The sequence below is a fragment of the Kogia breviceps genome, chromosome 17, assembly GCF_026419965.1.
Source record: "Kogia breviceps isolate mKogBre1 chromosome 17, mKogBre1 haplotype 1, whole genome shotgun sequence".
Taxonomy (NCBI): domain Eukaryota; kingdom Metazoa; phylum Chordata; class Mammalia; order Artiodactyla; family Physeteridae; genus Kogia; species Kogia breviceps.
Genome location: NC_081326.1, coordinates 77,628,729 through 77,653,414, shown reverse-complemented (window position 1 = coordinate 77,653,414; position 24,686 = coordinate 77,628,729). Strand labels below are relative to the sequence as shown.

Here is a 24,686-nt window from a genome sequence, read left to right as displayed (position 1 = left end):
TTCTTCCACGGGCATCATCATGTTTTTATCAAGCAAAACCTGTTCCGATTCTAGGTCCCTGTGTATCTAAGTCCCTAGTTCTCCGTGCATTTATAATCGCTTGTCTTTTTTTAGGTAGTTGCCTCCCTGGTTAGTTGCACGAACCGACTCTGATCGCGGGGCTACCGACGGCTCCTAGAACCTCACGGGGGTCCACGGAGTCGCTCGTCCTCCCGCGGTCTAGAGCGGCCACACTGGGCTGGGCTGGGCGGGTCCGCGAGCCGGAAGTCAAGGCGGGACTTCCGGGGTCCGCCTAAGGGCTGAGCGGCCTGGGTCACGCGGCCTTGCTCTCTTCCCGGAGCAACTCCCGGAGTTGGCGATTGGCGCGGTGGCGTTTCGGCGTTGCTGACCGCGCTCGCTCGTGACTTCGATGCCGCCGCGGTGGGTGCCGGCCCCGGGAGGCCTAGGCTCGGTGCGCGGGGGGGCCGTAAAGGGGCGTGGGCGGGTCACAGCCTTCGAGGGCCCCTCTCGGGAGGGCGTGCGAGGGGCGCCTTGCAGAGGGTACGCGGCGGAGCCGAGCAACCCCTGACCTGGAGCCGAGCTGTGGGACCGCGTGGCGAGGCTGCCACAGTGCGACGGGCAAGTGTGCGCGAATAGTGTCCTGACGCGCGGGGTTGGGGCGGAGGAAGGGCCTCAGGAATTGGTGCGAACGTCGGAACTGTAAGGAGCCGGGTGAGAAATGAATGGGGTTGTCCTTGGCGCCAGGTGTCCTCCCTGGAGGCCCAGTCGGTGGTGGATTCGCCCTCCAGGTGGAGAAGGGGCTCTGGGGATGGGGAGGAGTTTATTCTCCCCCAGGGGAGTGGGACTGAGGCTGGGTCCTGCCCATCCCGTGGATGCCTGCTATGGATAAGTGGCTGCTGGTCTTCACAGTTGTATCTTTGCTTAGCACCGGGTTGAGCCTTTAGCCAGGAGAATCAGCTTCCAAGCTCACTGGTAGAATCCAATTCCTGAGGTTGCTTTTACTTTGCTGACTGTTCTTAGGTCTTGGAGGCCCCACTTCTTGCATATGACCCATGCATCTGAGTCAGCAACGTCTCATGTGATTAGATTGGGTCCACCAGGATAATCCAGGCCCTTAAACTTAATTTCCTCTGCAAAATCTCTTTCGGTGTGTCGTGTAGGTTCTAGAGACAGGATGTGGACATGGGTGAGGAGGAGCAATCTGCTACCATGGATTCAGTCTATGTTCTCCTGGGCAAGATCCCACAAATACTGAAGTGAGAAAAACAAAATGTAGAATGAGCTTAGTTTTCGGGGCTTCCCTGGTGGCGCAGTGGTTAAGGATCCGCCTGCCAATACAGGGGACACAAGTTCGAGCCCTGGTCTGGGAAGATCCCACATGCCACAGAGCAACGAAGCCCATGTGCCACAACTACTGAGCCTGCGCTCTAGAGCCTGCGAGCCACAACTACTGAAGCCCGGGTGCCTAGAGCCCACGCTCCGCAACAAGAGAAGCCACTGCAATGAGAAGCCCACACACCACAACAAAGAGTTGCCCCCGCTCACTGCAACAAGATAAAGCACGCGTGCAGCAACAAAGATCCAACTCAGCCCTAAATAAATAAATTTTTTTAAAAAATGAGCCTAGTTTGGTACAATTTATAATAAAAAGGCAAAGAAAAAATACATATATTTGTGTAAGCTTAGAATAATCAGGAAGGACACGTTGGAAACTGGGAAGGGGTAATGTGGCTGGCTGGGAGATGTTTCACCTTAAGTCCTCTTTAGCCTTTTGAACTTTGAGCCATATGACTGTGCCCCTATTCAGAAACAGTGATGATAACTTCAAGATTTTAAAATTAAATGAACTGAATAAATGTTACAAATGATTGACTCTCCCCTTGGAAGAAAGTGAAGGTTCGCTCCTTGGAAGCAGCATCTTCTCCGTCTGCTGCTACATGGATGAGTGCCTTGAGTCAGTGCTTTCCCTGCTTTGAATCTTAGGCACCATCCCTCTGAGTGCCCGCGCCAGGTGAATCTTCCGAAGATGTTTCATTAGCTCTGTCTCCCAATGTAGAAATGTGGCTGGTGCCTCACTTTCATAGGGCAGTCAAGACCTCTATAGTCTGTCCCCCAGCAGCTGTCCCTGAGCTCTCTTCACACCTCTGCCCCATCTCACCCTTACCTTCTACCTTTCCAGCCAGGCATGGCCTAAACCCTCTCTTCTCTGGGCCTAGTTAAATGCCCGCCTGCCCCAGGCTCCACCCTTTCTCTGCTACCTGTGCCCAGAGCACTTGCCCATCTCACTGATGCATTTGCTATTATCTGTCTCCCCAATGAAACCCGTGAGGGTGATGGTCACATTGTCCCTGGAATAGACGCTGGCATATAGTGGGTGTTTTGGAAACGCTGAAAGCATGTGTTCCAAGAGGAGAAATTCAGTCCAAGGGTTGGCAGGCAGTGTCTACAATGGGCTTCTGCTTCATCTTTTCCACCCCTGAAGGGCAGACGGGTCACTGTTACCTGCTCATGGTACAATACGAATAAGGGGCCGAGGGATGTTGCCCCACTCCCAGGTGGGCTGCTGGGCAGGGCATGGTGCATTTGCTCGTAGACCGGGCAGCGGGAGGGGTGGAGGAAATCAGTAACTTGGTCCATGTGGGGGACCCATCATGTGTCTGGGTGAGAATGTCCTGTCCCTTGCTCAGAGAGACCACTTAAACCTGTAGATGAGCCCAGGTTTGAGAGTCTTCATGGGATAAATGATGTTGATGCCTCAGGACTGGACAGATTAACCAAGGAAGTTGGTATAGATGCAGAAGTGAACCCTGGAGCACCAACGTGAAGAGGGAGATAAGGAGGGGTCTGGGAGGGAGCCACTGGTGCAGTGGGAGGACAGCCCAGGAGGTTGGGGATGGGGACACCCACTCTGGATGCTGCCAGGGGGACACAACTCAGGGCTGACCAATAGGGTGGCACTGTGATGACTTTGTGCATGTCTGCAGCTCAGGCTACCCCTGGCAGCCCAACCTTTGGAGTTGCTGCTCCCCGATGAGTGGGTCCAGTGGTCCACCTTCAGGGCATTGTGTCAGGAACAAGCCCACCACAGCAGGCGCAGACTCCATGGGAGCGGCTTTCCTCTTATCGGGGAAAGCTTGGGCCCTTCCAGGTGGTGCCAACAAGGCACTGTGTGCTCACCTTGGTCTGTGGTCAGCATCTCACCGTTTCCTACCTGTGGCCCTGGCTTGTGAGTCTGTGTCCCCGTGGCCAGCTGACCCTTCCCTTGGTTCCAAGATCAGGGAATGTGGCTCCAATCACCAGGCCTTTCAGAGGTCTCAGGCTGCAGGGGTGAAGGAAGTGACCCCTGCCTGGTGGGTGGGTGAACCCTTGGAATTAGCCCCTCTGCACTCTCACCTGTGTCCTTGCTGGTCTCCAGGTCCCAGCCATGCCCAGCCTCAGAGTACGCCCTGAAGAGGCAGAAATGGAGCTCTCAGTCCCTGGACCATCGCCTTGGATCCCCAGAACACAGGCCTGTGTGAGTGATGCTCCTGCTGTGACCCACCCTGGATCTGCACTTCATGGTCCCCTCTGCTGTGGTGATGCTGAGCCAGAAGCCACCCCCCCTCACCATCAGCATCCAGGTACTGGGTGTGAGTTCCCCACTGATACCCTTGTTCTGAGGAGACTTTGTCTACATCACCCTGCACTTACCTCAGGAAGTGTGTGTGTCACACACACACTTAGGGGCAGAGTGCCTTGTGGACTTGAGGGGCCAAGGCTGGAGGTCAAGGGCCCAAGAGAGGAAATTGGCCTGGCACCTGGCTGCCCTGGTGCCCTGAGTGGGACACTGCTTTCCTCACCTGACATAGAGGGGTGTGACATGATGGTCACCAGCTGAGCCCTGCCTAACTTACTCACCAGGCTGGTGGTAGTCCGTGCCCTCAGGTCTCTGCCCTAATCCAAGCCTTGGCCCTGTTCCATTCACACTGCCCAGCTGCTCCCATCCCCGTCAGATACCAGAGAGTCCTTCCTGCACACTCACTAACTCATCTCTTCTGTGGACCTCTCAGCAGTGATCAGGATGGTTACTCATTGTTAGCTTTCCTTACTGGGATCTGATGGTGGCTGTTTTACAAGAAGACACTCTTAACTACATGGGACCTTTTACCATACTCAGGACATCTGGGCAGAGTACCCTGTTCAGACCCTGTGTGACCAGGGAAGGTTGGGCTAAGGGTAGAGATGGTGCAAGGCAATCCTAGGTGTGTTGGAGGGAGGAGATGGATAGAGGATGAAAAACATGACGGAGCCAATGAAGTGGCCCTGAGGGACAAATCCTGCTGCCAGATGGCCAGGGGTATACCAGGCAGAGAATGGTGAGTTAGGCCAGGACTCTTGCTCCAGGAAAAAAACAGATTGATGGTAGCTCATGTTTTAAAAGCCATTTTGCTATAGAGCAAAATGGTGGAGTAGGCAGCTCCAAACACCCCTTTCTCCACGTAAACTATTTTAAAAAAAAACAAGTAGAAGCTATCAGGACCAACTTTGTCAGAAATCTAGAAAACAGGACTACACAACCAAGCAAATGCTGAGTCAAGAAAAAGGCAACTTAAGATGGAAAGCTTTACAAACACTCCCTGGTTCAGCAGCATATTGAAAGTGAGCAGCCTGTGTTCCCAGTGTGGGACCTTGTCCCTGGTTCCAGAAGGAACAGAGCAGAACTTATTCAGAAATTATCTTCTTTGTTCTCATCTGTGTGAGGTTGGATAAAGAATCAATGCAAAGTGTTTGTCCTTGTGTTGCCTAACTCAGAACTTACTCAGCAGAAAAGTGGTGAGCTCAAAAACACTGAAAGGTGAACCAAAATCCCACAGCCACTTGGGACATCAGTTAACAGTATAGTTGACCTCCTAAAGCCTAGGAGGGAAAGTTGGAGAAATGAGGGCATTCAAAAGCACCCTTGTATATCAGGGAATTTAGAAAGCCACGTACCTGCCCAGGATAGGATATATACTCAGAAAAGACCTATGAAAAACAAAAAAAAAGAAAGAAAGAAAAGGTCTGTGAAGATTGTAGCATAACCTGTAGCTGATCTCCAAGATTAATGAAAGCAGGAAGCCACAGCAGAGTAATAGTGTTAGTGTCCCAGGAGAGCCAACCCACAAAGTCTGGGAGAGGTGTATTATTTTTATTTTACTGTTAGTGTTCAAGGAACTCTCCATTCAAACAGTAGCTGTACACAAGCTAAAGAAACAAGAGACCTTGGTGACCACTCATGACAAGGAATGCAGTCTTTGCAAAAGTAATTTGGAAAGTGACTAAAAGAACAGATGACTGGAGCCTCCAGCAATTAAGAATAGCAAACCCTGGAGGCAGGAGAGACTGATTTACAGAGTTATCACAGTAAATATTCAAATGTCCAGTTTTTAACAAAAAAATCATAAAGAATACAAATAAGCAGGAAAATATGGCTGGCCTATTCAAAGGAAAAAAAATTAATTGGCGGAAGTGTCCCTGAAAAAGCACAGATACTTGACAGACTAAATCATCTGTACTCAAAGATCTGAAAGAAACCATGGACAAAGAACTAAAAACTATGTATGAACAAAATGAGAAAATCAGTAGAGATAAATATACAATTTATATTTTATTTATTATAAAAAGAAACAGTGTAAGTCCTAGAGCTGGGACTTCCCTGGTGGTCCAGTGGTTAAGACTCCACGCTTCCACTGCAGGGGACATGGGTCCAATCCCTGGTCTCCCACATGCCATGTGGTCTAGCCAAAAATATTTTTTAAATGAAGTCCTAGACGTGAGAATTATAATAACTGAAATGAAGAGTCTGCTAGAGGGTTTCAACAGCAGATTTGAGCAGGCAATAGAATCAGTGAACTTGAAGATAGACAATTGAAGTTATCCAGTCTGAGGAGCAGGAAAAAAAAAGGTTGAAGAAAAGTGAACAGAGCCTAACAGACTTGCAGGGTACAAGTCAACACACAAAATCAGTTGTGTTTCTGTACACCAACAATGTACAATCTGAAATGGAAATTAAAACAATTCATTTATAATAGCATCAAAAAGAAAAAAAATCTACAAATTTAAACAAGTGGGTGAATGATGTGTTGTCTGAGAACTGCAAATCATCGCCATAAGAAATTAAAGGATACCCGGCACTTGCCTGGTGACGCAGTGGTTAAGAATCTGCCTGCCAATGCAGGGAGCACAGGTTCAAGCCCTAGTCCAGGAAGATCCCACATGCCACAGAGCAGCTAAGCCCATGTGCCACAACTACTGACCCTGTGCTCTAGAGCCTGCGAGCCATGACTACTGAGCCCACATGCCACAACTACTGAAGCCTGCGTGCCTAGATCCCATGCTCCGCAACAAGAGAAGCCACCACAATGAGAAGCCCATGCACTGCAACAAAGAGTAGTCCCCGCTCGCCACAACTAGGGAAAGCCTGCGCACCGCAACTAGAGAAAGCCCACATGCAGCAATGAAGACCCAATGCAGCTGTAAATAAGTAAACAAATAAATTTATTTTTAAAAAAAAAAAAGAAAGAAAGGGTACCTAAATAATTGAAAAGATGTGCCATGTCCATGGATTGGTCTTAATAGTGTTATGATGTCAGTGCTATCCAGAGCAACCTACAGATTCAATACAATCCATGTCAAAATTCCAACAGCCTTTTTTCAGAAATGGAAAAGTCAGTCCTCAAATTAATATGGAATTCAAGGGGCCCCAAATAACCAAAACAAGCTTGAAAAATAACAAAGTCACAGAACTCATTTTTCCCAGTTTCAAAACTTAGTACAAAGCTTCAGTAATCAAAACAGTTTGGTACTGACATAGGATAAGCATACAGAACAATGGAATAGAATTGAGAGTCTAGAAGTAAGCCCATACATCTGAGGCCAATTGACTTTTAACCAGTGTGTCAAGATCATTTGGTAAACAGAGAGAACTCTGTTAAATAAATGATGCTGGGACAAGTGGATTTCCATGTGCAGAAGAGTGAACTTGGCTCCCTACCTCATGCCATATGCAAAAATTAACTCAGAATCATCCAACTACCAAATTCAAGAACTGAAGTCATAAAACTGTTAGAAGAAAACTACATTTTCGTAACGTTGGGCTTGGCAGTGGATTCTTAGATACAACACCAAAAGCATGAACAACAGAAGAAAAAGGTAAATTGGACTTCATCAAAATTAAAGACTTCAGGGCATGAAAGGGCATTCTGAAAAAAGTGAAATGACATCCTACAGAATGTGAGAAAATCTTTGCAAATTGTATATCTGGCAAAGGTCTAGTACCCAGAATATATAAAGGACTCTTACAACTCAACAACAAAAGACAAGCCACTCTTTAAATGAGCAAGGGACTTGAATAAACATTTCTCCAAAGAAAATATACAAATGACCAACTAGCAAACAAAAAGATGCTCAAATTCATCAGTGATTTGAGAAATGAAATCAAAACCCGAGTAAGATTACCACTTCACACCCACTAGGATGGCTGTAATAATAAAGTAAATAATTAACAAGTGCTTTCAAGGATTTGGAGATACTGGAACCCTCATATATTGCTGGTGAGAATGTAAAATGGTACAGCCACTCTGGAATACAATTTGGCAGTTCCTTGAAAGTTTAAACATAACATTACCATATGACCCAGCAATTCCACTGCTAGATATATGCGCAAAGAATTCAAGGCAGATACCCAAACAAGTACATGTACATCGTGTTCATAGCACTATTCACAATAGCCAAGAGGTGTAAACAGCCCAGACATCCATCAGTGGATGAATGTATAAGCCAAATGTGCTTTATCTACACTATGGAATATTATTCAGTCAAAAAAGGGAGTGAAGCTCCCTTATTTACACCAGCTGCAGTGTGCCTCAGAAGTCACATATCATATGATTTCATTCATAAAAGATGTCAGGAGTAGGTAAATCCATGGAGACAAAATGCAGGTTTGTGGTTACCAGGAGCTGGGGGCCAGGAGATATGGAGATAAACTAGTGCATAGGGGCTTTGGGGTGATGGAAATGTCTTGGGACAAGATAAAGATATTGATCACACAACATTGTAAATGCACTAAATGCCACTGAATTGCTCATTTCAAACAGTTAATTTTATGTTTATCAATTTCACCTCAACAAACTATTAAGTAAAATGAAAACAGAGCCCCTGTGGGAGATGGGAGACTAACGGAGCCCCCGCCCGAGGCTGTGGTGCTGCTGGGGTCTGCCGCTGGGCAGATGGCAGGGTGAGCACTGGAGAGCCACGGCTCTGTCCCTCAACAGCCACAGCCACACGTGGCGCTCACAAGCGTGGCTTTGACGGGGGTACTTTTTCACAAACGTAGAAGCAACTAATCATAAAGGTCTTCAGTGTTGTCTCTCAGGAAATCTAACAGGTTTGCTGTGTGCTGGAAGGGCTCAGAGTCTTCACCCTTTTCTCCATTTGGTGTCACACTTGCGGGGGCAGCACTGACAGTGCAAACAAGTGTATTTGTTTTCAAATCTTTTCCTTCACCATTAAACCCAATTTTGTTTTTAAGATTTGTCTTAAGGGAAGCCATATTTCTATGACTTTACATTTCCTTTCAAAAGAGGAACTTTCATTATTTTTCCAATAGTTCTTATGTTGCAGAGGAGAATTGTATCCAGTTTAGCAAATCAAAAATGCCCTCTCATCATCCTCAGCTCACTCGCTCTTGTTCCCTGTCTCAGTAAACTTCTTCCAGGTCGACAGTAGCTCTGGCTCAAAAACCAGTTCCTATTGCTACCACCTCCTGAGCCACAGTAGGGACCTTACCTCAGTCAGGGTTCAGCAAGCCATGGCCTACAGGCCAGATCCAGCTAGCCAGTCGTTTGGGGCCTACAAGCAAAGAACAGCTGAAGGTTTTTTAAGGATTATAACAAAGCAGACCATATGACAGAGACTGTGCAGCCACAAAGCCCAAGATGGTCCCTCTGTGACCCTTTATGGAAAAGCTTCATCCCTTCCCCACATGCAACCAGGAGAGGGCGGAGCCCCCCGGATCAGTCATGGGGTACAGTGGGGGACATAGTGAGCCCTGTGTCATCCCATCCAGACCCTTGTTTCCTCCAGTGACCTCCCTGTCTGTCCCTGTAGCCCTCACTGTGCCTCCCCCCACCACCGTCAGTCAGTCCAGCGGCATGTGGACATTACCACAGGTGCCCAGGGGCTGGGGCTCTGGGAGAAGATGGTAGCCCACGTGCAGCGAGTGATGATAGGCCTGCCTGAGGGTCAGCAGGAAGGCGAAGCACGGTGCCTGCATCTGTGTGCTGGCCACATGGCCAAGCTCCAAGGAGGGGGTCCTGGCAGAGACTCTATGCAGGGGCTTCCAGCTGGGCCGTGGGTCAGGTGACCGGAATGTGAACTGTCACCAGCAGACACGTGGGCGTGGTAGGTACACAGGCTGAGCATATGGCCAGTCTGGGTCTGCACTGAGATCCAAGTGTAACAGAAGCCTTCAGTCAGGGTTGGGGAGACAGACTGCTATTGTGGTGGTAGATTGAAGTTCCCGGTGGGGAGAGGCAGTTGTCTTGAGCTGAGGGGCAGGTCAGAGGGCAGCAGGCCCATGGAGGCTGGGGGTAGGGAGGGGTATCCTTCACCCACCCACTCAGCACCACTGGGTGGCTCCAGCCCTGGGACACGGAGCCCTGTCGGGGGCAGTGGTCAGAGAAGTCCTCTCCTGTGAGGTGATTGAGCCAAGACCGGCAGAAGGGAAGGGAAGGAGGGAGCGTGAGGGCCATCAGGGAGGGCAGACCCCAAGGTGAGCGGGTCCTTCCTGCTCAGGAGAAGCAGCGGCAGAGGCGGGGAGGTTGTCAAAGCGCTCTTGTCACCAGACTGTTGTGGGCGGGAGGGGAAGGTGGGAGGCCAGGTAAGCTGCTTCCCATCCAGGCAGGAGCAAAGAGTGGTTTGGCCTGAATGTCTCAGTTATAACGAGAGAGAGATCCAGTGGAGCAGAGTTTCCTTGTCCTTCAGGTGTGAAAAAGGGGGTGCCTCCCGGTGTGACAAGCAGCCTTGTGCACGTCTGTGTCACAGGATGGATGCAGCAGCTGAACCCTGGTACCAGCTAACAAAGTGCAGTCACAGTGCAGGTTCCAAGGGGCACAGGTTGCTTTTGCAATTGAGGCACGGTCTCTGAAGGCTTCTCTGTCAAATGGGGTGGAATCTGACATTCCAGAGTCATCACCATGCAGTCGGAGCCAGTTCTGCTTCCTTGAAGGGAACAGGCCCTACACCTCCTGGCCTGGGCCCAGGTCCACACCTGTGAAGCCAGTGGTGGGCACCCAGAGAATGAGAGCTGGGCCAAGCAGCCGACTCCAGGCTTGTGCATCTGGAACAGGAGGCAGGTAGAATGTCTAGTAATGCAACATGCAGGGAGCTGTGTTTTCCTTGAACAGGTGGGAGGGTGAGTGCCTGGGTTTGGGACACCCTCCGAGGTAAAGCCAACAGGACCTGCTGATGACCTGCTGTGGGTCAGGGGAAGGACAGCCAAGGGGCTACCTCGACTTAGGCCAGGATTTTGGCCGGCCTTAGTTGGGAGACTGTAGGTGCTTTCCTGAGATGTGCGGTCTGGGGGTCGGGTTAGGGTTAGTTTTCACTTGCTGTGCAGCCTGGTCCCCTCAGCTCTGCCAGCCCCTCACAGTTCCCTCGAGAGACCTGGGACCACCACCCCCCGTGGGTCCCACGCTCCCAGACTTGTCTGTGTTTCCCTGTTTCCTTCCACGTGACTTCCTGTTTGTCATCTCAGATTGGGACCCCAGGACTGAGGACAAGGAGTTTCTTCAGAAGGAAGAAGTTTCTGAGGATTTGGAATCACAGACAGAAACATCCGAAAACCATGCCAGTGATGTTTCCCAGACGCCTGAGCTTGGAGAACTCTGTGACAGTGCATTAGAAAGAGACTGGGAGGTCCCTGAGGATGAGAGACAGGTGCAGTCCCCCTGCTGGGAGGGGGACTTCATACCAGTGCAAGTGCTTCTCAAGAGCTCCTCAGGAGAGAAAGAGGTGGACTGTGATGACATCAAGAGAGGCTTCCGTCTGAGCCCAAGCCCAGTGGGACGTCAGGGAGCCCCTGCAGAAGAGCGGCCACGTCCGTACGACATGCATGGCCAGAGCTTCCCACACAGTGTGGACCTTATCAGCTATGAGGGACTTCACGCAACCGAAAGCCCATTCATCTGCAACGAGTGTGGGAACACCTTCCAAGGAGGCCCCGATCTTATTCAGCATCAGACAGCGCACACTGGACAGAAGTCCTTCATATGTAATGAGTGTGGAAGGCCCTTTAGCACACATTCAGACCTCCTCAGGCACCGGCTTACCCACCGCAGAGAGAAGCCACATGTGTGTACTGAGTGTGGAAAGGCCTTCGGCCAGAGCTCCAGCCTTAAAAAGCACCAGAAGTCCCATGTGAGCGAGAAGCCCTACGAGTGCAGTGAGTGCGGGAAGGCCTTCAGGAGGACCTCCAACCTCATCCAGCATCAAAGAATCCACTCTGGGGAGAAGCCATACGTGTGCAATGCCTGCGGGAAGGCCTTCAGGCGGAGCTCCAACCTTATCAAACACCAGAGGGTCCACACAGGGGAGAAGCCCTTTGAGTGTGACGAGTGCGGGAAGGCCTTCAGCCAGAGCTCACACCTGAGGAAGCACCAGAGGGTCCACACCGGGGAGAGGCCTTACGCGTGTAGCGAGTGCGGCAAACCCTTTAGCCGGGTGTCCAACCTCATTAAGCATCACAGGGTCCACACGGGGGAGAAGCCCTACAAGTGCAGTGACTGTGGGAAGGCCTTCAGCCAGAGCTCGAGCCTCATCCAGCACCGGAGAATCCACACTGGAGAGAAGCCTCACGTGTGCGGTGTGTGTGGGAAGGCCTTCAGCTACAGCTCAGTGCTCAGAAAGCACCAGATCATCCACACGGGAGAGAAGCCGTATGAGTGCAGCATCTGTGGGAAGGCCTTCAGCCACAGCTCTGCACTCATCCAGCACCAGGGTGTGCACACAGGTGACAAGCCCTATGAGTGTCGCGAGTGCGGGAAGACCTTCGGTCGCAGCTCCAACCTCATCCTGCACCAGCGAGTTCACACTGGAGAGAAGCCCTATGAATGTACTGAGTGTGGGAAAACCTTCAGCCAGAGCTCAACTCTCATCCAGCATCAGAGGATCCATAACGGGTTGAAACCCCACGAGTGTAACCAGTGCGGCAAAGCCTTCAACCGGAGCTCAAACCTCATCCACCACCAGAAAGTCCACACTGGAGAGAAGCCCTACGCATGCATCGAGTGTGGGAAGGGCTTCAGCCAGAGCTCACACCTCATTCAGCATCAGATCATCCACACTGGTGAGAGGCCCTATCAGTGCAGTGAGTGTGGGAAGTCCTTCAGTCAGCGCTCGGTCCTCATCCAGCACCAGAGGATTCACACTGGGGTGAAGCCCTATGACTGCACGGCTTGTGGGAAAGCCTTCAGCCAGCGGTCAAAGTTGGTCAAGCACCAGCTGATTCACACCAGGGAGTGAAACCACACAAGGCTCTACCCCGACTCCCCTGGCAACGTCCCAGCCTCTCACATTCCGAGACTTGAGCTGGGCTCTCTCATTCCCTCCGCTCCACAGCCACTGTCCACAGAGGCCATTGTCCACAAACCAGAGACCCTCCTGTGAGACAGGCTCCCTCCCCTGATTCCCCTGCCGTTGCTCCTGCTTCATGTGACCTCATTTCTTTTTGGTTTGTTTCTCCAGTTTGTTATCAGACTGCCATATTTGTTAGAAGGGAAAAGATTATAGAGGCTGCATACTTATGAAGAGAGTTTATTACTGTAATGGAACATAACCGAGGAAGTAAACTGACATTTGGTTTGAGATAACCACAGTACTTCTTTTGTTTGGTCACTAGTCATAAGAACTGAGCCCTTTGTCAGTGGCTGTAGTTGGTATCCTGTTGACATAAATTCAGGTCAAGAGTGTTGCAGGCCTGGTCGCTGTCACCCTCCCCCAGAGGTGGTGCATACTCGTTACCACCAACTCCTCACCCCTCTCCCTCCCATCCCTTAGTGGGATCCCCCCGCTGCCCCCTTTCCTTGGTGCCTGCCTGCAGTCTGAGGTCATGTGTTTTCCTCACTCTGCTGTGCCTCAGGCGCCCGTGACCCCACTCGGGGCTGCAGCACAATTAAACGTGAGGCTCTTTCCCGAGCTCCAGTCCTGGCCTCACCCACAGAGGTCCATTCTCTCCATGCCCCTCCCGTTCACCCCACAGGCTCCCAGGCTGTTTTTTTCCAGGTCCATCATCAGACATTTATGGGGCACCTAGGTGCCCCTAGGAAATGGGTACTGGTCCCCTAATCCCCAAGCAGGGGGAACTTGGCCCAGAAGCAACACCTCTACCCCCAGGGAAGCCTTAACCTAGGGGTGTTACGGGGTGGATGGGTTGGGGTGGGGGCACCTCCTGCATTGCTCCAGGAGAAAGGGTAGCAATGGGCAGGTATCGTCAGATTTGTAGTTATGGTGGGAAGGTGAGGTCTTGGCTCCTGTGTTTTCAAGGAAGTAGAGGCAAGGCCAGCAGTTGCAGATGCGGAGGGAGAGGTGGTGGGAGGTTTGGAGAGAACAGAGTGTGGAAGGGTTGACTTGGATGCACAGGTGTGTCCCGTGGGCTTGGGCAGCATGGGCCGCCCACCCTCGCCTCAGAGACCCGGCGAAGCAGCTGGCACTGCTGCCCTGCAGAGGCATCTGTCACGCCCTCCTCTCCACTTCAGCCCCTCCCCCAAGGCAACACCCCAGTGGGATGCAGCTTGGATAGCAGTCCTGCCCTGCCGTCCTCCAGCTCCCTGCCTCCATCTCTGCCTGACGAGACCTCTCGCTTTCACTGCAAGGCAGCTCCTCTGGCTTCATGTTCCTCCTCATCCAGCCTGGATTTGATGATTCCTTTTTTCAGTAAGTACATGCTGGGCACTTGATCTGTGCCATTCACAGGGGGGCTACGGCAGGAAACAAGACAGACAAAAATGCCTGCCATCGAGGAGTTTGCGTTCCAGGTGGGGAGAGAAAATAGTCTAACGGTTATGACTGCTGTGACAAAAAGTAAAGCAGGAAATGGGGTCTGGGTGTTTTGAGGGTCTCAGTCTTAAAAGGGGGCAGAGAAGACCTCAGCGAGACGTCGTGTGAGCTATGACCTGCAGCAGGTGAGAGAATGACCCAGGAAGGTGGGTTAGGGTTGGGGTTGGCAGCAGCAGGGGGCCTGTGGGCCAGTAGCGCAGTGACGAAGGGAAGGCAGACAGGTGAGATCGCGGGCGGGCCCCGCAGGCCTGCGGCTTCTACCCTGGGTGGGATGGCAAGATGTGGAGGGCTTGGACCTGACGCGCGTCTCCGGAGGACTGTCTGCTGGGTGGAGAAGAGGTTGGTGGGACAAGCGCGTGCTGCTCTCTGTGTCACTGCCTCCTCAGCTCCTCTTCCCCTTCCCCGGCCTCCACACCGCTAGTGAATCCCGAGGCTGAGGCCCAGGCGAGCGACAGCTGCCACCTCTGGGAGACAAAAGGCCCACGGGGAGGGGCTCCCCTGCTCCCTTGGCCCTGCAGGCGGCTGGGGAGAATTCACCGGATTTTGTGCCATCTGCAGCCTGAGAGATTTTAATTTCAGGACACCATGTTTTGAAAGAGGAAAGGTCTTGAAAAGCAAATGTCTGTCAGCCAGAGCCTGTGTCTTTTCTTTGACTTTCACGGTGTCCTTGGAAGTATATTCCTTGGGGAGTAAGGGCTGAGTCCGAGTCACTGACCTCGGGCCTGGGTGCCTCGTTCCCGGATGGCCAGAGCCTGGCCACAGCCTCGGGGGGTGGCTCCGAAGGGGTACACAACTGTGCCCCTGGGAGAGTAAAAGCCGTGATTTCAAATATAGCTTCCCCAATTTGACTTTTTAAATTTAAAATCAACATCATTCTAGAATATGCAAATGTTGAAAAGGGGCCAGAAAAGGGAACACTCTTGCACTATACTCCAATAAAAAAGATTATTATTTTTTAAAAAAAGAAAAGAAAAGGGGGAAAGATATCATACATAATTCCACCACTTAACTCATTCTCTAGGGACAGCAGTGCAGGGCTGAGACTTGGTCGGAGCCAGAAGCAGAGGCGGGGAGCACAGCCAGTGTCCAGAGAGCTACCTGGACTCCTCAAGCGGGGAGGTGAGCAGTAAGTTTCAGGTGGACAACGTACTGATTCACAGTGATTAAAGGTTATACTCCATTTATAGTTATTATAAAATATTTACTGTATTTCTTGTGTTGTACAGTAGATCCTTGGAGCTCACTTTATACCTAATAGTTTGCACCTCTTACTCCCCTACTCCTCCCTCCTTCCCTCTCCCCACTGGTAGCCACCAGTTTGTTCTCGACATCTGTGAGTCTGCTTCTTTTTTGTTATGTTCACTAGTTTGCTGTATTTTTGTAGATTCCACATATAGGTGATATCATACAGTCTTTGTCTGTGTCTGACTTATTTCACTTAGCAGGATGCCCTCCAAGTCCATCCATGTTGTTGCAAATGGCAAATTTTCATTCTTGTGTATGGCTGAGTCGTATTCCATTGTATACACAGGCCCATTTTTCTGGGGTCTGACTGCTGGCAGTGTTCAAGCCTCACCCCTCCTCCCCCGTCCCCTGTGCCACACTGATGGGAAGGCCTGGGTGCCCTCCCTCAGGGCCAGCAGAAGGTTCAAACCACCCAGGCGCCCGCTGGAACATGGGGGAGGGGGCTTCCCCAGCCCCACCCCAACCACAGGAAGCCCCCAGGCCAGTCTCCTTTCCCCATGCTCTCAGACCACTTTGGACCTTCTTGGGAGCCCTGCCCTGCTGACCTCAGTTAGGTAAGTGGTAAGCCTTTTCCTACACTCGCGGTCTGTGTGGCATCATCGGTCTTCACATCAAATCTTTGCTTGGGGGGGGGGGTGCCCATCCACCTCTCCAGGCGACCGTGAAAGGGGACTGGCGCTGCGAGCAGGAAGCCCGTGTGGCGACGTCACCCGGGAGTCTCTGCTCTGTTGCCAACCAGCCCGCTGGCTGCAGGCCGGCATCACTCAGCTGTGCTGAACATGTTGCATTGTTGAATCCAGCGGAGCCTCGTACGGTCAGCGGACCGAAATCAGCAGTTTTCCCCACACTTAATTGGTGTTCAGGGACACGAGTATGGAATGGGGACCCTCCTTCAAGTGGCCTTGGGTTGTCTGTCGGATCCCAGACCTACCTCTATTTGAGAACAAAGCTGCAACTGACTAGGCTCAGGGGAGAGACTATGCCCCATGCAAGATATGCATCCACTGGGTGGTGACTCGTGAAAGAGCACAGGTGAGACTGAGGCCCACACTCCAGAGCAGAGGCTCCCCAGGACCCTTAAATGCTGCCACTGCTGCTGCTTCCGCCAGCATCTGGGTCACAGTGACAATCCCGGTGCGCAGGATTCTAGAGAAAACACTCGTGGCCTAGCCAAGGGATTCATTCAAATTCAAATTAAGCCTAGAGTCCTTAACCCATACCAAGCAACCACTGCCCTGGGGAAGCACCTGACCTGATGATACTGACTGAAGTCGCCCCGGAGGAAGAAATTTATCAATGTGAGTGCAATAGAGAGGACCCCCTTGAAATATATCCAGACCACACACACCCCCAAAAGAGAAACTGTGGACAAAGAAATTCACAGTTTGACCCAACTTGACATTCAGAATTTACTAAAAGAACTTATATAACAAAAAGATAAAAGGCTTTTGTGTCTTTACGACATGGTTGCTGAATTTACACCTGCTGAAACGCACCCGTTGGCAGACCTTCATGGACTTGAGACTGGGTGTCAATTTTCAGTTATACCTGGGGATCCCACCAATTTATACAAGAGCCCCTACAATCATAACAGTCAATGAATACAAAATAGAGGACAAATAGGTATGTCTCACCCTAACCATCAGAAGTACTGCCTTGCCTAAATTCGTCGTAATCATAGCACCCACTGCCCTAGAGTATTCCATAGTGAGCATGGATGCTCTGACCCAACAAGTGATACAAAGTGGCCTGAAACATGGGACCCAGTTAAAATTACTGACTTCATCCAATCAGCAACTGCTGACTATTTTGCTATTATCGATTTGGCTAATCTGTTCTGGTCCTATTTCAACAGCCCCTGAGCCACAGTTTGCCTTCACCTCTGAAAGGACGCAGCACACCTTTTCTAGGGTCCTCATGGGTACCTTGGCAGACGAGGCATCAGCTGCATGCACCTTTCTTCAGGAGCACAGGTGTGACATTACACTGATGACATTCTCCTCCAAAGAGAGCCATGTGGCATCCATTCATTCGTCATTCACTCAGGATGTAGAAACACAAAGGGTCTCACCAGAAAGGAGCACGGTGCAAGGTCCTGCCATCTCTGCCCAGTTCCTGGAAATGACTGGTTAATCAAGGGCTGCTCCATTCCTGATACTGTCAAGAAACAGCCACTGACCCTCTCACCAACATCTTTCAGGTCTTCTGGGAGTACTGGAGGCAACATGTCCCTCATTTACAAATTTTACTTAATCCCATTTATCCTCGTTCCTGTAAATGGGCCCACCTTGAATGGGGCTCCCTCCAACACGATGTTCTAGAATTTGTGCAATACCTCAGGCATGCCTATCAGCGTCCCCACCAAGACTCCTCCATGAAGGGGCTTCAGGCCCTCCTTCTATGCCTCCTGGAGTCTCCAGACCACTCATGATGGCTCTAAGTTGTCCAAGGGCTTCTGGTGCAAGAAACTGCCCTCTTTGCCCCCATATAATACGCCATTAGAGCTGCAATTACTGGCCACTGACTAGACCCTCCCGATCCTGTGACCCTCTGTACCCAGGTACTCACTATGCTCTGGGTCAGAGAAGCAGCACCCAACCAGCTCAGCAGGGCTGCTGAGGCCGCCTTGGTAGAGGATGGAGCTAACCTGGGCCCTCTGGCATGCTCCACCTGTAAGGGGGATGGCCTCCGCTGTCCTCGGTCCCGTTCCAGATGCCAGGCTGCTGGAACCCTGCCTACCGGGGGCCCCTGGGCTGAGCGGGCTGAAGAGCAGTAGGAATTCACAAGCTGTGGGACGGAAGCGCCAGCTGCCATTGGGGGGGTAGTTCAGAGGGGAGCTGCTCTTCACCTCTTAACCAGCACGGTGCTGAGACAGGGCCAGACCAGAAGGCCAGCGTGACTGGCCAAACTTCCGGCAGTTTGCTTAGCGCCCAGTGGCCTGGCTGACAAATGGCCCCATCTGCACATTTTTACAAACTCTTGTGCTATTGCCTAAGAGTTGGGCCCTATGGTGTAAAAACTCCAGGAATCTCTTGCCTCACAGATACACCAAAACAGCAATCAAGGTCACTAGATGTCTCTACCTGTGCTCAGGCCACAGTACAAAGCCTCACCAGGATACCCTCATCCCCTCTGCAGTCCCAGGTTTTACTGAGAGCAGCCGAGGCCCTCGTATCACTTCTCTTAAAGAAGCCGTGCCCCCTACCAGCCTCAGGCTGCAGTCTTATTTAAACAAGCTCTGATTCAATTCAGTGAAACATGGTGTGTCTCTGTCATCAAACAACAAGGTGAGTTGTGACTAGCAGTTTGGCTCCGTTGTTTGATGTTTGCTTTGAGACCTCATCCTCCTCATTCTGTGCCCACATCCGGACAAGCAGAAAAGAGGGCCAGGGGCTCTGTCCCCTGACGCCAGCGGGAGACGGAAAGCACGCAGGCCTTCACCTATGCTTGAGGACCCTCCGACCGGCCACATCTGCTGACCTCAGTAAAGACCTAGGCCGGTGACCCTTCTTGCTCTCTCAAACCATCTCAGACCTGTTTGAGAGGCCTTCCCTACTCTCCTCAGAGACCTCCATTATGTAAGTAGTAAATCTTTTCATGCCTTAAAAAAAAAAATAGAAGCCACCCCTTGGCCCCCACATCTTCCTCTCTGTTCTTTGGCTTATGGACGTCAGCAAATTCCTCTGTACTGTGACTTCTCTGGAAGTTCCCCTCAACTTCTTGTTCCACTGAAGCCTGGCTACCCGGATCGCACAGGTCCCTTGAAGCCCTCTCCCTCTCCCACATGCCACTGGAAATGGAGATCAGGAGGATGTTCTCCTGGCTCCTTATTTCCACCTCCAGACATTTCTACTTCCAACCAACAATGCCAGCTCCTTAGAGAACAACAGAAAAAGCAGCCCTAACAGCTGGTAGCTGGCCTGGTACCACCTGTGCCACAATCTCCACGTGCTTGGCAGAGTCCTGGGAGACCTCCTCCATGGATCCCACAGCCCGTGCCCCACAGGTGATGGGTATGGGGGAAGAGAGACTCTCCCTCAACACCCACGGGCCCTCCACACAAGGAGAAGCAGAGAGACTGGAGCACAATGTCTGAGAGCAGGAGCGGGGTCCACAGCCATCCCGAAGCTTCCATGGATCTGGAGCCAACTCCAAGTCTGAAGGGAGAACAGGGCCTTGATGGCCGAGGACAGTGCAGGCCACGCCAGGGCAGCTGTGGCAGCAGGAGAGTCCCAGCTGGACCACTACCTGGGACTTGGCAGACAAGAGCCAGACAATCAGCACTGGCCCCTGGGCTTCCTTGGAAGTAACACAAAGGCATGGGGGGCAGCCTGGCTCCCAAGTACCCCATGTGGCTTATTCTGTGTGCAGGGTCTTCTTCTGTGCCCATGGGCCAGGCTGTGAGCCTTTCCAGACGTTAGAACACACATTGACTGGGGAGACAATTCCCATCTGGAAATTTGATATGAGAGAAAGGTGGCATCTCAAATCCAGGGGAAAAGACCAACCTCATAATATGTAGTAATGGGACAACAAGATAGCCATTGAGAAAAAAGATAAAATCAGACTTATTCTTCACATCATTGGGCAGAATAAAGTCCAAATGGAACAGAGGTTTAAATGTAAAGGAACAAGTACTGGATGAAAACATGAATGGATTCCTCTAGAACCAGGAAGTTAGGGAAATTTTACTATAACTTGAGATCAAGAAACAATAAGGGAGGGCTTCCTCTGGTGGCGCAGTGGTTGAGAATCTGCCTGCCAATGCAGGGGACACGGGTCCGAGCCTCAGTCTGGGAAGATCCCACATGCCGCGGAGCAACTGGGCCCGCGAGCCACAACTACTGAGCCTGCGCGTCTGGAGCCTGTGCTCTGCAACAAGATAGGCCGCAATAGTGAGAGGCCCGCGCACCGCGATGACGAGTGGCCCCCGCTTGCCACAACTAGAGAAAGCCCTCGCACAGAAACAAAGACCCAACACAGCCAAAAATAAATAAATCTTTTTTTAAAAGAAACAAGGGAAAACATGATAAATTTGACTACATAGAAATAAATTTTTGCATGACCAATATCTGTATAATCAAAGTAAAAAGAAATATGGCAAATTGGAGGAAGTGTTTACAACTTATGTTATACATAGCACATATAAAATTAAGATATAAAAGGTTATTTAAAATTAGGGTTTCGGGCTTCCCTGGTGGCGCAGTGGTTGAGAATCCGCCTGCCAATGCAGGGGACGCGGGTTCGAGCCCCGGTCTGGGAAGATCCCACATGCCGTGGAGCAACTAGGCCCGTGAGCCATAATTACTGAGCCTGCGCGTCTGGAGCCTGTGCTCCGCAATGGGAGAGGTTGCGATAGTGAGAGGCCTGCGCACCGCGATGAAGAGTGGCCCCCGCTTGCCACAACTGGAGGAAGCCCTCGCACAGAAACAAAGACCCAACACAGCCAAATATAAATAAATAAATAAATTTAAAAAAAAAAAATTAGGGTTTCATTTTCAACAAAGGGTGCTGGAATTATTGAATAACCATATACCAACAAAATGAATCTCAATCCTTACCCCACACCATATATAAAAATTAACTCAAAATGTATCATCAACAAAAATGTAAAGCAGAAACTTTTAAAAGAAAACATAGGAGAAAATCTTACGGACCTTCACTTTAGTGACAATTTATTAAATAGGACATAAAAGGCAGAAACTTTCAAGGCAGGAAATCAGTGGATGGGACCTTGTCAAAATTTAAAACATTTGCACCTCAAAACTAAATGAAATGAAAAGGCAAAGCATAAACTGGGAGAAAATATTTGCAAAACATATATCTGAAAAAAGACTTGCACCCCATCCTATAAAGAAGCCCTACAACTCAATTAGAAGACAACCCAACAACAACAACAAAAAAGGCAAAAGACTTGAACAGACACTTCACCAAAGAATATATACAGGGACTTCCCTGGTGGCGCAGTGGTTAAGAATCCGCCTGCCAATGCAGGGCACACAGGTTCCAGCCCTGGTCTGGGAAGATCCCACATGCCGCGGAGCAACTGAGCCCGTGCGCCACAACTACTGAGCCTGCACTCTAGAGCCTGCGAGCCGCAACTACTGAAGCCGACGCACCTAGAGCCCGTGCTCTGCAACAGGAGAAGCCACCGCAATGAGAAGCCTGCGCATCGCAACAAAGAGTAGCCCCCGCTCGCCACAACTAGAGAAAACCCGCATGCAGCAACAAAGACCCAAGGCAGCCAAAAATAAATAAATTAGGGCTTCCCTGGTGGCGCAGTGGTTGAGAATCCATCTGCCGATGCAGGGGACACGGGTTCGTGCCCCGGACCGGGAGGATCCCACATGCCGCGGAGCGGCTGGGCCCGTGAGCCATGGCCGCTGAGCCTGCGCGTCTGGAGCCTGTGCTCTGCAACGGGAGAGGCCACAACAGTGAGAGGCCCGCGTATCGCAAAAAAAAAAAAAAAAAAAAAATTAATTAATTAATTAATTAAAAAAGAAGAATATATACAGATGGCAAATAAGCACAAGAATAGACATCCAACAACATTAAGCATTAGAGCAATGCAAATTAAAACCACAGTGAGTCACCACTCTATACCCCCTAGAATGGCTGATTTGGGAAACTGACTATACCAAATGTGAGGCAACATCACATCTGCTGGGGGATGTAAAGTGGTTAAAAACACTTTGGAAAGAGGTTGGCAGTTCCTTAAAAAGTAGAACATACTCTATCATGCCACCCAGCCATGCCCCTCTAGATATTTACCGTAGAGAAAGGGAAACACAGGTCCACACAAAGACATACACAAATGTTTTTAACAGTTTTAGCTGCAATAGCCAAAAACTGTAAACAACCCAGTGTCTATTACAGGTAAATTTATACATCACAGTGGATAAATACATTGTGATACATTCTTACAATGCAACGCTACCCCCCACACTCAAAAGGGACAAACTATTGATACATGCAGCAATCTGAATAAATCTCAAAATAAATAGGCTGAGTGAAAGAAGCCAGGCCCAGGACTTCCCTCGTAGCGCAGTGGTTAAGACTCCACGCTCCCAATGCAGGGGGCCCGGGTTCGATCCCTGGTCAGGGAACTAGATCCCACACGCATGCTGCAACCAAGAGTTCACATGCAGCAACTAAGGAACTGGCAAGCCGCAACTAAGAAGCACGTGAACTGCAACTAAGAACCCCGCCGGCTGCAGCTAAGGAGCACACATGCCACAACTAAGGAGCCGGTGAGCCGCCAAAAAAAAAACAAAGAAAAGCCAGGCCCACTCACCCCCAAAATAATAACTCCTCTAGGACCCCACATATATAAGACTACAGAGAATGCAAACTAAGCTAGAGGACAGTAGATCCCTTGCCAGCAATGGGGAAGGGAATGCATTTAAGGCCGTTGGAGATATGTTCATTGTCTCAACTGCAGGGATGGTTTCACAGGCGTATATCTATGTCAAATTGAACAATTAAAATATGTGCAATTCATACCTCAATAAAACCTTTAAAAAAGACACAGCAGTCAAATATTTTAAAAAACCAACGTACTGTCAGCCTTATAGTGTATTTCCCCCTAAGAAATTTCCATTTCTCTTCTCTGAACAGGGCATTTCTAAGTATCCTAAGTTGTACACGTTAAGTAGGCTGAGGATGAAAGTTAATGAAACCAGGTTAACAGAATACAAGTTAAAGGTGACTTTGAAGTCTAACCTTTACAACCATCTCTCTGGTATCAAATTGATTGATTGATTGATTATAACTTGTCAGGTTACATCAAAAAAGGCTGTAAGGGCTTTTTTTTTTGCAATTTTTAACCTTCAACAAGTGATAATTTTGTGTTAAAAACAGAGTTTTTAAAAATCTGCAACTTACATCACAAACAGTTAATATAATAGTGCTTCTAAAATCAGAGGGAAGAGACCAACAAGTAAGTGAAAATGGCACTTAAGCATCTGAAAAGATGCTCAACTTCACCCACAAGAAAGATGCAAAAGGAAACCAGACCACGATGCCATTTCTTGCTTGGCAGAATTGGCAAAATACCAAATATTTGACAACATCCTTGGTTCACAAGGCTGTGAGGAAACATCACCAGTGGAAATGCAAGATCCTACAACCCTGTGGAAGGGAGCTGGGCAACGTGCAGCAAAAACAGATTACAAATGTCCACTTCTAGGTGTCCACCCTGAAAGTAAACTGGCAAAGCTCTGAAAAGAGCCGTATAAATCTACTCATTACAGCATTAATTTTAATGGTATCAGACGTCCAGTCATAGCAGACTGGCTGAATACACTATGGCACATTCGCAAGAGAGGCGAATGCAGCTGCTAAAAGGAGACAGGGACAAGCCTAGACACTGCTGAGGAGAGATCGTCAGGACACCGAAGGGAAAAACGCCAAAATGCAAGGCAATTGAGACAGAACTACTGTTCACTGAAGTTCACTCAGATTTTTCAAAAAGGAGGGAGAAAACGTAGCATGATCAATGGCAGCCAGTAGGGTGAGGGCAGTGCGAGGCTGATGGGAGCAGCAAGAGAAGCAAGGCTTCTGACTGTGCTTTGTTTTGTAAACTTGACTTCGGAAGCATATAAGTTTTACACAATCATAAAACAAAATCTTATCAAAATTTGAAAAATGCAACTTTAAAAAGCAAAACCAAAATGAAACAAGTGAACTAGTATAGAGTTAGGGTCTTAACCCCACAGAAACAAAATTTTTCAATTTACTTGGAAGCAGAGTAATATCCCAAATGGGATATATCCTAACAACAAGAATAACTGCAAAAAAAAACCTAGACTATTTTCAATAATCGTACTGTTAATAATATTGACATTGTCATTCTGAAACCATTACATATAAATGATAAAGTAAATAAGTAATTGTGTTTAGATAATTAGGATCCAGGATTTTCAATATAGGAAAAACAGATACAAATGTAAAACCAGGCCTCCGGTGGGTGAGTAGAGGCTGGGGCGGGGTCTTCCAATCTGCCTCCATCCTGGCCTGGGGTTGAGTTGCGGGGTTCAGGGTGCAGGTGCCGGGTGCTTTCTGATCCCGGTCTCCACGGCTTCATAGCAGACCCTATCCTGCGATCAGGGCCCATGGGTAACCTGAGCCAAGATGGCAGTGAGCACAGCCTATATTAAAAAATAATAATAAAATAAATAAATAAAAGAAGTTAAAACCACCTAGCTCTAAATTTGAATTTGAAATATCACTGAATTCACGATTCTTTTTTTTTTTTTAACATTTAAAGTTAGGTATTCTAGCTCTGTCCTCTGAAAAGACCTAGAAGTAATGTCCAGCCTGGTGGCAATGAGCATCCCTAGAGCCCCACCCCCCTGACCCCCGTGGCC

General features: G+C 49.7%; 1 protein-coding gene and 1 long non-coding RNA gene across 9 annotated transcripts in view; both read left to right on the top strand.

Moving 5' to 3' along the window:
- ZNF16 (zinc finger protein 16) overlaps nt 1-15,483 on the top strand; it is a 43,710-nt gene extending 28,227 nt beyond the window's left edge. Inside the window, exons 1-5 of one of the 8 annotated variants that reach the window (XR_010837527.1) lie at nt 260-420; nt 3,416-3,620; nt 10,775-12,364; nt 13,773-13,950; nt 15,095-15,483. Coding sequence is in view for 7 of the 8 variants with exons in the window: in XM_067017683.1 (XP_066873784.1) it covers nt 410-451; nt 3,416-3,620; nt 10,775-12,540 (2,013 nt within the window). In the remaining variant the exon portion in view is untranslated. Of the gene's footprint in view, nt 1-259; nt 619-3,415; nt 3,621-10,774; nt 12,896-13,772; nt 13,951-15,094 lie in introns of those variants that run through there. The other 7 variants (XM_059043262.2, XM_067017684.1, XM_067017685.1 and 4 more) reach the window with 7 other exon arrangements.
- On the top strand, nt 585-1,621 carry LOC136792926 (uncharacterized). The gene is made up of 2 exons (XR_010837547.1): nt 585-624; nt 1,341-1,621. It is a non-coding gene; the product is annotated as an uncharacterized lncRNA (long non-coding RNA).
- Nucleotides 15,484-24,686: the final 9,203 nt, after the last annotated feature.